At 38.1% G+C, this 15,259-nt stretch overlaps 1 protein-coding gene across 1 annotated transcript in view; it reads right to left on the bottom strand.

The window, feature by feature from the left end:
* fut8b (fucosyltransferase 8b (alpha (1,6) fucosyltransferase)) overlaps positions 1–15,259 on the bottom strand; it is a 98,978-nt gene that overhangs the window by 36,571 nt on the left and 47,148 nt on the right. The window contains exon 2 of the mRNA XM_084431768.1: positions 5,993–6,469. Within this exon, the coding sequence (XP_084287894.1) occupies positions 5,993–6,195 (203 nt within the window). The 5' untranslated portion in view covers positions 6,196–6,469. The remainder of the gene's footprint in view (positions 1–5,992; positions 6,470–15,259) is intronic.

The following is a 15,259-nucleotide window of genomic DNA, read 5'->3' on the forward strand; positions in this document are numbered from 1 at the left end:
GTTCTCTGTTCCTCTTTTCAAATTAATGCGCTGTCGATATCTTCTATAGCAGATGGCGGATATCTTCTCGGATATCTTCATGGCGGATGTCGATATCTTCTAAGATGGCGGAATCTACACATGATGTTTCATGAACAAAGTTCGGGAGGAGCACGTTCAAATAATCAATCCAATCAACTTGTCATCAAACAATTACCATGTCTACCCAATCAGCATGAGAGGAAGCATATATTTATTCACTCTGTCAACTCACCTAACATTCCTTGACAGTTTTCAGCATCCCTCCACTCACTCTTGGCTTGTTCTTCCACAGCCAGGAATACCGGGGGGAGTACTTTGGGTTCGGGCCGAATACCGAGCCCGGAGCCCTCTCCTCGGACAGCACGCCAAATATGCATTTATTCTATCTGACTTATTTGTAAGTGTGAAATCTCAATTCTCCAGTGGCAGTCATCTTTGTTGTAAACGGATTCAACCCAAGCGCTCGTTGGTGACGTGGATGATTATGTTACTGTTGATCATCTGTCCATCATCGTATAAAGCCCGCCCTGACAATCTGATTGGTCCGAACAGCTCTTGTTCGAGCATAATAGCTCCACAACGGATCAAGTCCAGATCGATCTTCCCGACCTAAAAATGTTGTGGGCGGGGCTAAGTTCGGCTGGCATCCAGGCTAATACAATCAACTTTTAGGATCTACTTTTCATGCTTGAATGTTCCAAAAACACATTATTTCCCCCATATTCTCCATTGTTGCAGCTCCTCTCTTCCCAGTCTGTCAGTAACGCTCTGTTTAGTTCCTGTCTCTATGAAGCTCCTCCTTCTGAAAAGCACACTGTGCTCTGATTGGTCGGCTGGATCAGTGTGTTGTGATTGGTCAAGCGCTTCGAGTGTGTTTGGGAAATGTCCCGCCCCTTACCATAACCGCCAGTTTAACACACTACTAACTCACTCAACCAGGCCCCGCCCCTTTATTCTGCGCATTAATTATTTAAATGAGGAATATTGTGACGTGTTTGTTCCCGGAAGAAACTCAAGACTACAATGGAGGCGTTTCAGGAGTTCAGAAACACTGACACTGATATAGAGAAGAACTCCCGCTGGAGGGACTTTGAGCTCAAACTGCAACATTACAAGTCAAGTCAAGTCAAGTCAAGTATATTTGTATAGCGCTTTTCACAATACAGATTGTATCAAAGCAGCTTCACAGTATTAAATTAAAATAATACAACAAGGTTTGTTTCTAGTGGAATTTATTGATAAAATCAAATTAGATATCCAGAATATCCCCAACTGAGCAAGCCAAAGGCAACAGTGGCAAGGAACCGAAAAACTCCATCAAGTGACCTAATAGTGTCCTAAAACTCCATCAGGTGACCTAATGGAGAAAAAAAACCTTGGGAGAACCCAGGCTCAGTCGGGGGCCAGTTCTCCTCTGGCGTTTATTAACTAGAGGCCGGATTGTAATTTGAACTGTAAGATTAAAAATATTATATGAATGCCTGGCTGAAGAGATGCGACTTTAATCTAGTTTTAAACTGGGAGAGCGAGTCTGAGCAACGAACAGTATCAGGAAGGCTATTCCAGAGTTTTGGAGCTAAATGTGAAAATGCTCTCCCTCCTTTGGTGGTTCTGGATATCCTAGGTATGACCAAAAGCCTTGAATTTAGTGATCTTAAAGAGCGCGATGGATTATAGGGCGATAGAAGATCCGTTAAATAGACTGGAGCTAAGCCGTTTAGGGCTTTATAAGTCAGTAGCAATACCTTGTAATTAATACGGAACTTTATAGGTAACCAATGCAGTGATGATAAAATCGGTGTTATATGATCATATTTTCTTGATCTAGTAAGAACTCTAGCGGCGGCATTTTGGACTAACTGTAGCTTGTTAATTGAGGATGCAGGACAACCGGCTAATAAAGCATTACAGTAATCTAGTCTCGAGGTCATGAATGCATGAACTAACTTTTCTGCATCAGAAACTGATAGCATATTACGTAGCTTAGCAATGTTTCTAAGGTGGAAAAAGGCGGTTTTTGTAACATATGAAATATGATTTTTGAAAGACAGGTTGCAATCGAGTATAACACCCAGGTCTTTTACTGTAGAGGATAAAGTAACAGGACATCCTACTATATTAAAGTTGTATTGCGAGAGGTTTTGTGGACGGTTTTTTGAACCGATAAGTAGTACCTCTGTTTTGTCTGGATTTAATAAAAGAAAATTACGCGTCATCCAATCTTTTATATCTTTAACACACTCTGTCAATTTGGATAATTTATCGTTTTCATCTGGCCGTGATGAAATATATATTTGAGTGTCATCAGCATAACAATGGAAACTAATTCCATGTTTCCTTATAATATTTCCAAGTGGCATCATATATACTGAGAATAATAGAGGGCCTAACACAGATCCCTGCGGCACTCCATAGTTTACTGGAGTTATGATCGATTTTTCTCCATTTAAATAGACAAAATGGTAGCGGTCAGATAAGTATGATCTAAACCAGCTTAATGCTTGTCCTTGAACACCAGTATAATTTTGTAGTCGATCTAAGAGTATTGTGTGATCTATAGTATCGAACGCAGCACTAAGATCAAGTAAAACTAGTATTGAGATACAGCCTTGGTCAGAAGCTAAAAGTAAATCATTTGTGATTTTAACGAGCGCAGTTTCAGTGCTATGGTGCGGCCTGAAACCAGACTGAAACTTCTCATTACACACTAAAGAAAACTGAACAGGGAAAACAGCATCTTAGGACAGCACTTTCTCCAGGGCAACCAGGTCCTCCGCAAATCCCTTCATATCACTGTTTCTCTAACATCATCTGAGAGTAGCAAATGTGTCTTCTCTCCTCAGTATAAGCTCTTTATAAATCTTGACTTTCTCCATCAGACCTTCAGAACACCTCCCTCGTGTCTCTCCTGAATATCCTGCAAAACTCCTCATGTTCTCAGTCACGTGTCGTGAATCTGTTCCCTGTCTGACTCTGCATGTGCTTGAAGACAAACGATAGTTATTGAGGGAAAATAAATATGATTTAAGTATACATCTTGCTTTAGAACATTTTAACTAAGTTAGGTAATTCAAATTAATAATAAATATTAATTACACAGTAAATCACATTACATTTATGCATTTAGAAGATGCATATATATAAATATATTAATATTTGATTGTCCAAATGTTAATTATATTATATATATTATATAAATTACATTACATATTAAATCATTGTATAAATAATAATACATATAATTTTAACTTTAAGTCATTCTGCAGCGTGGTTGAGAACCACTGTGTTGGACTGTTTGGCTCAGTTTTGCTCAGAAGAACATGGGGTTTTGTTACTATAGAAGCTCATACGGTTTCTTTTCTCTTGTTCTGTTAAGAGCACATGTTGTTCCCAGGGAACTAAACTCACATCAGACAGAATCGGGTCAAATACTGCAAATGTTAGAAAGGGTCTTCAGTGGCAGGGCACACAGCCTTGATAACACAAACCATAGACATAACAATCCATTTAAACTATAGAAGCACAATGCATCTTCATGCAAAACGTTGACTGTAAATCGATTAAAAGTTTGCATACTTGCACAAGTAAATTTTTACTGAGGAAAGCCCCGAAATTAAGATAATGTAACTACTTTGCATGGTTACGGCAGAAAAAAACACTGAATAACCTGCGATGATGCCAACTTAGGATCAACATAAACTGTTAAATGTTATAAATATTAGGGCTGCACAATGTATCGAAATTATCGAAATATCGCAAATGTATATATCGCGATATGCATATCGCAACGGCTTGCAATAACTGTGGTCATGACCAAAAGACAAAGAGAAAAATCACTCACTCTTGGCTGAGTAACTTTTGTAGCTTTAATAAGAATCAGTAAATATTTAATTCATACAGTGAAAACTAAGCAGTGTTTTATTTTTACATTTGATTATTCAGTTTCTGTTGTTAAATAACCCTAATAATGCCCTAAACCCCGTGGTTTACACTGATGTTAAAATAACACTTCTTATACAGTAAAACACTGATGTTCACTTTCAGAAGTTGTAGGGATGTTTTCTAGTCACAAGAAGAATGTGAAACACATGTAGGTTATATAATTTTAAATATATTTTAAAGATAATTTAAGTTTATTTTACACACTTTAAGCATTATCGAATATCGCATTATTTAACGAGTTATCGCATTTTGCATTTTTCTTCAATATCGTGCAGCCCTAATAAATATAGTATAAATATAGTACAACATGTCAAATATGATCCTTATATTGTAATCATATGAGAACAAGTTGTAATTGCAGCCGTTGTGTAATTGTGAAATTGTGTCATTCATTGCGTCTGCTTAACTGAATACATAATGTCAACTAACATACTGGGCCCTATTTTAACGATCTGAAACACAAGTATCAAGCGCGAAACACAAGTAACTTTGTGGGCGGGTCTTGGGCGCTGTTGCTATTATACCGGCGGGATAAATGACTCTTGTGCCCGACGCAAATCTAAAATGGGTTGGTCTGAAGTAGCTTCATTATTCATAGGTGTGGCTTGGGCGTAACGTGAAATAAACCAATCAGAGCAACATCTCACATTCCCTTTAAGAGCAGGCGTGCTTGTTACATGGCGGATTGCTATTATAACGGCGGATTTGCCAGACGCACGCCAGGAGAGGTTCACAGCCGAGAAGACCGACGTTCTCGTCAGGGCCGTAAAACACAGAGAAGTGACGTTGGGGATGGAGAAACACACCCAAATTAGCTTCGGTTAAACAGGCGTATAACAATTTGGGTAAATGTGTTAGCTAGATTTATGCCTATTTTTTCACATCTTCATGGACACCACAATGATTTCCCTCGTGTGTTAATATTTTTCCTTGTAATTATGTAGCCTGGCTAACGTCAGACCAAGTCTCATTTGAGACTTGGTCTGGGAACCACGTGTTCATTTTCTCGTATTTGAGGCGTGGTTTACGAATGCCCAGAGCCGTTTATTGGGCGCTATGAATGTCTATCAAATGCGCCTGTACGTAGCTCATAACCAATCGCTTCAATTATACCAGATGACGTATGTAGAGTGACAGAAATTCAACGAGGAAAAAGACGATGGGTCAAAGATTTATTTGTGCATGATGGCGTTTAGCGAATATTACCGTTTGTGCAAGATAAACATGAGGGTAGAAGGTAAAGTCGAGTCTGATGCCATGTTGGATTCATAGATATAAACAAACTGCTTCGGTGTCGTCATCGTCTTGCTGCTCCCTTCCCGTTCTGTGATTGGTTCCCTTTTTCAGGGGAAAATCTGGTCCATGGTGTCCAGACTGCCTAGCAGCGTGAATAAAATCGCGCTGCGAGCAAGGCAGTATGGGGAAACCCAGGCTAGTAATTATTATGTATGGTTTTCTAAAAATGAGAACTGCTGCGTCTGTGTGTAGATGAGAGAAGCAAAGTGTATGCGCGTTGTGCACATGCGCCCTTAAAATAGCATATGAATAACATGCGCAACGCGCCACTGACTTTAGACTAGGTTTTTCCTGGTCTGTGGCGGAATTGTTTTCTGAAACTGCAAAATAGCACCAGGGAATGTTTGCGCCGGAACACGCCTCCTCTTTTCACTGAACCGCCCCCGGGAGCGCAAGTTCATTTCCTTATTTACCGACGTGCGTCTGTGGAGGGAAAAGTCTGCTGTGCGTCGGGTGCAAAATAGGAATGATACATGCGCCGGTGTACAAAGTCAATTGCGCTGGGTGCAAGATAGGGCCCTATATGTTTTATATTACAGCCTTATTGACACACTCATCTTTAGCTGATAACAGAATACTTCAAACATTTTCCTAACTGTAACCTTTTCCTCATCTTTACGTTGTTCCAATTCCATATGCTTTTTAAAAAATTTTTTTTTACAAAATTTTAATGATGAGAAAATAAAGAAACAGTAATTTTTAGCTGAACTATAATAATCCAGCAGGGGTTTACCGTAGAGACTGGGCCATGCGTCGCAGGTCTTCATTTTGCTGTTTCAGTCTCTCCAGCTTGGTGAGGATCTTGGCCAGCTCACGGCTGGAGCGCGGCGCATGTTCGTTGTCTTTCACCAGATGACCCCCGATATAAAAGAGCAACGTCCCCCATGCCAGCAGGACCAGCGCTATCCAGCGCCATGAGCCCGTCCATGGACGCATGCTCTCGCCAAACTCCAGTCACAAATCACGGACCGGCATGCTGGGTCTGACGAGTAAAGTACAGCTTAAAAGCAAGGCGTCCAAATGTGGAAGAAGGTGAAAAAAGAACTGGTGCGTCTACGTAAGAACGTCAACACACCGTGGGTATTCATACATCGTGACTCGTCAAGAAGACAGATCTTCCATTCTGTTCCTATAGTTGAGGACTGTGGTGTTTTTGGTGTTTCACTGGCGTCTCATTGGCTTTGTTGGGTTCTCTGAATGCATTATTGTCCTGCAGAGAGAAAGAGAGAAAGATGTTACAGCAGAGAAAAACAATGCTGAATGCAAATAATAAAATGTCACCATCTAATCGTAGATGATTAAACTAAACAAGAAAAATAAATAGACGTATCAACTTTTAAAAGAATGAAGAAAATGCGTCCCATATCTTCTGTTGCTGACATCAAAGGCTGTGTTTCCAATCAAACTCGTCTGTCACTAGACAGATTCATCCTCGAAATCCAAGAACAAAATGGTTCAGGTCAAATAAAACACAGCCCAGGGTACATTCCCTCGCAATAAGGATAAAAATGGCTTGTGTCAACCAAAATGTGTCTCATTTACTGATAAGCTTGTACAAGTTCTTACACATCTGCACTGGAAAAGGTATCGAATACTGAGTGATTCACAACAGGTGCGTATGAGTATATATTTATTTTCTTCCCCTTGTTTTAATGTTGGTGAATCTGAATTATTATATAAACATTTTGGCTTAACACGTGTTATGTTTCTAAGGCCAACAGGAGTTCAGTTTAGCTTATAAGATAAAATAAAATAATACACAAATATATATATATCCAATTCCATATACCTTTTTTTTTTTTTTTTTGGACAAAATTTTAACGATGAGAAAATAAAGAAACAGTCATTTTTAGCTTTACTATAATAATCCAGCAGGAGTTTACCGTAGAGACTGGGCCATGCGTCGTATATGTATAAATTTGTTTATTATTTTATCTTTATCTTATTTTATACAGTCAAACCAAAATGTATTCAGACATCACGCTATCCTACTATCCTAACTTACATGAATGAATAGTGTCCTGCACCCATTAGTTAAGAAATATCAGCATTTAAATATGGTGCATATATATATATTACTTTTGCATGCTAAATAATGTTGCTGTGTTGGTAAACCTCATGTAAAATCTGAGCCCTGAAACAAAGCCAGCTAAGGACTCTGCTATAGAACACAGTGTCCCAATGGAGATGAACTGAATACAACTAAAATAAAAATGCAGTTCCACACACTCCTGATGCAGCCCTGCCTCGACAGCCGCGAGGATTGATCAAAATGACAATCTCACGACGGTGCAATCTCATGACAGATGTGAGGAGACTCTTAAAACGCCTGGACCCGCTGCTGGTTTGGCAAACGCTGTCGCTCCTCAACACGTACATCTGTACTGCACTCAATCTCACGTCTCAACACTTCTGTTCTCACGGATTCAGACCCTGAAAGCTAAATCCCCATCATTCCCTCAGACGTGTCCCACAGATGTTGACACATGTTTTGTGACTAACTGCAATGCTGTCAAACTGAAGTGATCTGCACACTGGAATGACCCTAGAAAACCCAGCGTCATCAGTTTCCCTCCAGGAATGAGTGAGACAGACTTTGTGTCTACGCTGCAAGCACACACAACTAGATGTTGTGTTATAATCAACAACACTCACTGCAAGTGGTGTGACAGAACTAGAACACTCTACACTTCCGAACACATGACCCTGTGACCCTGTAAGCATGCGATGCAACAGAACTACAATCACACCTTTTCAATCAATAAAGTTACACTACAAGCAAACACAACTATAATGTTCCTTCTATAATCAACGACACACTGCAAGTGCAGGACATCGGGAACTAGAACGCGCTTTTTATCATCAATAAAGCCGTCTACACAACAAAACTAGAAAATTTCTGTTTTAAAGGGGTCATGATATGAGAAATAACATTTTACTTGATCTTTGGACATATAAGAGGTCTTTTTACCATTTAAACATCCTGTAAATTTCATAGTTTAAAGGGGTGGTGTAATGCCCTGTGTGAAGTGTGAAGTTTTAGCTTAAAATACCCCACAGATATTTTTATACAGCATGTTAAAATTAGCACTTTTTTGAGGGTGAGCAAAAACACACCGTTTTGTGTCTGTTCCTTTAAATGCAAATGAGCTGCTGCTCCCGGCACAGGGGGCGGAGCTTCAAGAGCTGCACTCACACAGAAATGCACTGAAAATCTCAAAAACTTTTAGCCTTTTATGTTCAAACCGGAGTCAGACAATGATGGAGAGACTCAAGAAGAAGTGACAACATGTAGAAGCAACAGGACATTTCTGAATGGTTAGTTGATGAATTTATGTAGCTTATGTGTAGTTATCTTCTAGTCATTGATTAGCATATTCTGTCATGATAATCTATAAATCGTGTTAAGGGGGCGGGGTTTATGTAAATTCTAGGGTTGGTGATGTCACTAACCCGGGAGGAATGTGGTGTAGTCTCTACCAGCCGTTTGTTGAAGTCCTTAAAAAGCCATTTCTTTAAAAGCAAATATCTCCCTTTGCTTTGAACTTTGAGCGTTGTAACTTTGCAGATGTTGTTTATGCTCAAACAGCAACATTACACACTATCTAAAGTTAGAAAAGTGAGATCATAATCAACCACCCCTTTAAAACGCCCTCATTATAAACAGGATTTATAAATCAAACTCCAAAAATGGCTCGTTTTTGATATTACAGGATCTGTAACGTACATTTGCATATGACCGCCTCCAGAGCAAGACATCGACGAATAGTTGTACATCATCGCACCATAGCGTTCAGTCGCTTAATGGCTGGCACTTGCCTGACCCGGATGAGAACGTCACGTCAAATCAAACAGAAGCCATTATAATCCCTGACGCTGTCTACACTGAGGACAGTATAGAGACGCGAGTTCAGTTTCTGACGCGCTCAAGCGCTTGAGTCAGTCGACAACAGGGAAAATGGAAGAGTGAAAGAACATTCGCTTTGATCGTCCAGTTTAAACAGATCATTTGCTCATTTCTGTAGAGACTTCGCAAGGATTCCAGCGTCGGAAACAAGCGGATGGTTTATTTTAAAGTCCCCGTGAACCGGAAGTTGCAAACGACTTTTCTCCAGTGTTGTGACGTATTTCCAAGTGAAACGGAATATTGAACAGAGGGCAGGGTTTTACTTTAGCGCTTCTCCTCTCCATCTCTGCTCATAGCAGACTAACGGTTTGAGGGGAGTGGTTAAGAGTTTTCAACCCAAGCCGTCAAACTGACGTCATTAGAGAAGGAACGCCATTCCAGACCGGAAGTAACTTTTCAGATTTTGATTAAAGATTACCACGGCAAACTATTTTTTTCTATGTATTAACTTGCATGGATTAATTGTTCACCTCAAGACTAGTAATATGCGCTAACAAAGTAAATAGGGTCAATTTTGATTTCATGTCGACTTTAAAGGGATACTCCACTTTTCTTGGAAATAGGCTCATTTTACAACTCCCCCAGAGTTAAACAGTTGAGTTTTACCGTTTTCGAATCCATTCAGCCGATCTCCGGGTCTGGCGGTACCACTTTTAGCATAGCTTAGCATAGATCATTGAATCGGGCAAGACCATTAGCATCTCTCTCAAAAAAATGACCATAGAGTTTCGATATTTTTCCTATTTAAAACTTGACTCTTCTGTAGTTACATCGTGTACTAAGACTGACGGAAAATGAAAAGTTGCGATTTTCTAGGCTGATATGGCTAGGAACTATACTCTCATTCCTGCGTAATAATCAAGAAACTTTGCTGCAGTACCATGAGTCCAGCAGGCGTAATGATATGACGCAGCGCCTGAAAATAGTCGACCCTATAGTCTACCGAGCTGGGGACTATTTTCAGGCGCTGCGTCATATCATTACGCCTGCTGCACTCATGGTATCAGCCATATCAGCCTAGAAAATCACAACTTTTCATTTTCCGTCGGTCTTAGTACACGATGTAACTACAGAAGAGTCAAGTTTTAAATAGGAAAAATATTGAAACTCTTTGATAATTTTTTTGAGAGAGATGCTAATGGTCTTGTCCGATTCAATGATCTATGCTAAGCTATGCTAAAAGTGGTACCGCCAGACCCGGAGATCGGCTGAATGGATTCGAAAACGGTAAAACTCAACTGTTTAACTCTGGGGGAGTTATAAAATGAGCCTATTTCCAAAAAAAAGTGGAGTATCCCTTTAATGGCATCCCGGATCGAGTCGGAGGATTATATGCTAGTTCAGAGCATTTGACTACAGATTATTTCGTAAACGAGGCACAGAGTAATAGAGAGTTCACAATAAAACACGTTCACAACACGGTTTTATATGAATGTTTTCAAAACACTCACTCACATGCAATAGCAACATTGATACTGCGTTGATGCATTGATACTGTTTCCTATGAAATGACGTTAGCCAATCATAACAGTGGCCGTTCACTGACAAGCCTTAAAGGAGCAGCGCCTTATAAACAAGTCATTTCAAACCAGAGGGTCAGAATGAAAGTTTAAAATGATTTTTTGTGTGTGTGCAAAAAAAACTTTACTAACCTTTTAAGTGAGCCTCCATGAACATATTAAAAGAATAAAAAATACATGTCATGACCCCTATAATCAATAAATCTAACTAAACTGCATGCATGCAAATCTATAACACTCCAAGTGAACACAACAAAACTAGAATGTTCTGTTTTAATCAATTAAGTTGTCTTCACTGCAACTGCGTAACCATGCAACACTGCACATGTGACATCTAGTCCTTTTATAATCAATGAAGCTGTCTAATCGCACAAACATGCAATACTGCATATGACATCTAGTCCTTTTATAATCAATGAAGCTGTCTAATTGCACAAACATGCAATACTGCACGCGAACATAGCAACAAACTACAACACTCCTGTTATAAATCAACACAGATGCAACAGAACGTTACCGCTGTAATCTGCAACACTGCACACGAGTGATGTGAAAGCTACAAGAACACTCATTTTATAATGAGCAAAGGACATAGTTCTGTTGATCGTACAATGAGCCTTCGTGATTTTGTTGCATCTCACTCAGACAGAGCATTATAGAGAAATATGACAGCCTTTAATGAATCTTCATTGAACATTAACAGGACATCAGTTTTCATTAAGTGTGAGACAGAGAGCTGGAGCAAGGGAATACTGAGGGATGATACTGTGTGTCTGCATTTTTATCTCCGAATTCCCCCTGCAGAACAATACAGTTGAGTTGTGTTGAGTTATATGAGCTTCCTTTCATCCGCACTGATCTAAAGTCGAGTCATATCCAATTTTACTGTTATTTTTCTGATTAAGAAGGAATTGCACTGATCATACATGAATACAAGCCAAACTGACAGACTCTCACACAGACATGAAATGCAAAAAAACAAAGTCTTAATGTCTTTGGTGTTGTTGTTCATTATTCATCAGTCAATGTTATTCTAAAGACGAAAATAAATCACAATCTTACAAAAAAAAAAAATTTAATAAGATTCTCCGCCTCTGAAACGACGACTCCATTATCATGAACTTATAATATCGCAGCCAATTTCACAAACCTGCAGGACAAAATCAATTCTTGCCCTTTTCCCACTGAATATTACTCTGAAATGCATCACATAATGGAAGTTAAATACGATGCAAACATAATTTTGTGCCGTTTACACTTAAATCTCAGCAAACAGAAGTGCTAACTCAGCTCCCGAGAACATCATCCTCATCTCAGGGTTGTTTCAGGGTTTGACAGGTGGAAACGGGGCTAAATCCTGCAGATGTGCTGAGCTGTGTGTGTGTGTGTGTGTGTGTGTGTGTGTGTGTGTTTCAGAGCGAATCTGTCTTCGATATTCAGCATCAGGGCTGCAGGCTCCTCATATCTGATGGCTTTTATCATGTTTCCTCAGTAAAGTGAGGAATAAAGAGCAGGTGAGAGCCACTAATGAGAGCAGAGACCAATGACAGATACACTTTCCCCCCAAACTTTGACATTTCAGTCAACAGAAGAGCATCTCGGTTAAAGGACCAGAATCTATTTATGTGCATGATGTGTGCGGTTTGGGGAATTGCAAGACCAAACATTTATGAAGCCATTTCTGTTGCTTTTATGAGAGAACTTGTAGAGTAAAAAAGCATCAGAAAACTGAAGGTGAGGAAAAATAGCACAAAAATAAGTCATTTGTTGCTTTCTGTTAAAGTAGTAGCTCAATTTCTTTAAAAAGTAAAGTGATGTTGAACATGAGAGTCATTTACAGTTTTGCATAAACACTGTACATTTGCCTCAAATTTCTCTTTAAGCTTCATAAACAAATTTTGTATCTTGTGAATAAAGTGCATTCAAAAGTTTGGCGTCAGTAAGATTTTATCATGTTTTTGAAAGCAGTCTCTTCTACTCATCAAGCCTGCATTTAATTGACTAAAAATACAGTAAAAACAGTAATATTGTGAAATATTATTACAATTTTAAATAACTGTTTTCTATGTGAATATATTGTAAATTGTAAGCTGTATTTTCAGCATCATTACTCCAGTCTTCAGTGTCACATGATCCTTCAGAAATCATTCTAATATGATGATCTGATGCTCAAGAAACATTTATGATTATTATTAATGTTGAAAACAGTTGTGCTGCTTCATATTTTTGTGGAAACAATGATACTTTTTATTTTTTAGGATTCTTTGATGAATAGAAAGATTTATTTCTAATTTAATCTGAATTTAAAGAAATTTTTATTTGAAATAGAAATCTTTTGTAACATTATAAATGTCTCTACTGTCAATTTAATGCACCTTGAATACAATTTCTTTCAATAATATCTTATTATTATTAGTGGTCTTCGCCAAAGCAATTCACATCACGATTGAAAGTCGTGTCGTTCTTTAACATGAAAATAACACATTTTGAAAGTAAAGTGTAACGCACTCTTACTTAAATTAAATGTTCTGATAATCTCTGATGATTTCCGCTTCAGATGCGTGTGCAGGTCATGAGATGTTAGAGAAGAACTGCTGTTCTGTTCCCATCATGCTTTGCTTTCCCTGACCTTTCAGACTCAAAGCTTCATCATCTTTATGGGCACCGTGCAGCTGTCATTTACCTGTCAATCACTCACGAAAGGTCAACCCAAATGACCCGCTCAAAGCGAGCGAGCGAGGGAGCGTCAGAGGGTCGTTCATCACGCACTGGTCCCTGCCCCGCAATAGACTTCACAATAAGCGCTGAATGATGCATGCGCGGCCTCACCATGAATTATACTTAAGGTCAATGGTTTGACGGATTACAACAGGAACCTTGCAGAGCACATCCTTGACATGCCACGTAACAGTGTGTGTGTGTGTGTGTGTGTGTGTGTGTGTGTGGCTACAACGGTCAAGCAAACGGGAATGACAATCTAGGACAGGAGACTTCTGGGAAATGCTGGACACAGTTAATCAAACCAGGACAGGGGAACAGGGATCTGCCGAGCCACATCAACACAAGAACACAAAGTATGCAATGATCCCATTTCCAAGTTTTTCCTTAAAAAAAAAACCCAACAACAACAACATAGAAACTTCTGTATTGGGAAACTGGAAACGGACGTTGACCTGCTATAATAAACTTTCACGAGTTCACACTTACATATAATGAAGGGGTAAAGTTTAATGCGTATTTGGCGTGCTGTCCGGAGGGAGGGCTCCGAGCTCGGAGTTCGGCCCGAACCCAGAGTACTCCCCCCGTATGTAAGTGTTTAGGACTAGAAGCGTGGAGAAGGGGTGGTGGAGGGATGCTGCAAACTGTCAATGGAATGAGGTGAGACTGCTGAGTATATACACACACCTCTTACCATTGATTGCTGAGTGCTCTCCACTTGTGTTAATTATCTGAACGTGTTCCTCCCGAACCTTGTTAATAAAACATCATATAGAGAATTGGGGAAAAAAAAGCACCTAAATCTTGATTATTGCAGCCAAATTCTACACTTTTGTCTCAATCTTTGTAATAATACTGATAATATTTAATAAATACATTATATATAATTATTTAATTATTATGTAGTTTGTAAAGTGTGAATTATCAAGAATGTACAATTAACTAAAAAGTAAAAAAAATTAAGTATAATAACAATTCCCACTTTCAAATTACATCAATGTCTATTTATTGACTAATAATTACATTTTTTTAACTTTAATAGTAATAAAAAATAATAGATATTATATAAATCGATTGCTTACTAATCTAATGATAATATTTAATAAATATAAATAATATATTTATTTATTATTTATTATATTTAATAAATAATAATAAATATATTTATTAAATATAATTATTAAATTATCTAATTTGAAACATGATGATGATGAATGATAATAATAATACAAACTATAATAGTAAACACTAATACTTAATTTACATTTTTCAACGTACATTTATTGACAAATAATACAACAAATTTTACCGTTAATAATGATAATAATACACAGTTTTTGACTTAATAAAATGCATTTATTACTAAAACAATTAAGTAAAATAACAATACACTTTTCAACTTATGAACTTATTATATATGTATTTATTGACTAATTATAACAATAATAATGATAATTCAAACTTTTGATGTGTATTGAACTAATTAAATAATAATCATAGTTATTGTTATATAAATTGATAGCTTCCGAATCTAGAATATCAGTAAAAAATACAGATCAAACTGTGACATCTTGAAGTAAGCTACAGCGAATTAAAAGATTTTCAGTGATTTCACAGCAAAATGTCAAGGATTTTTAAAGGTACAGCACATATAAGATAAAACCCTTTCAATCTGACACACAGCATTCAGCTTTAAAACCAAGATGAAAAAGAAATCCTTAAATTCAACATGTTTTTCACTTGTTTTCACAGTTTATAATGGCTGGAGTTGCCCTGGCCTTTAAATGTGTGTGTATTCTGGTAGCGTTTACTGATGTTTTATTTAGATCATGCTCACACTGACTGTTCTTCCACT

The sequence above is a fragment of the Rutilus rutilus genome (assembly GCF_951802725.1).
Source record: "Rutilus rutilus genome assembly, chromosome: 15".
Lineage (NCBI taxonomy): Eukaryota > Metazoa > Chordata > Actinopteri > Cypriniformes > Leuciscidae > Rutilus > Rutilus rutilus.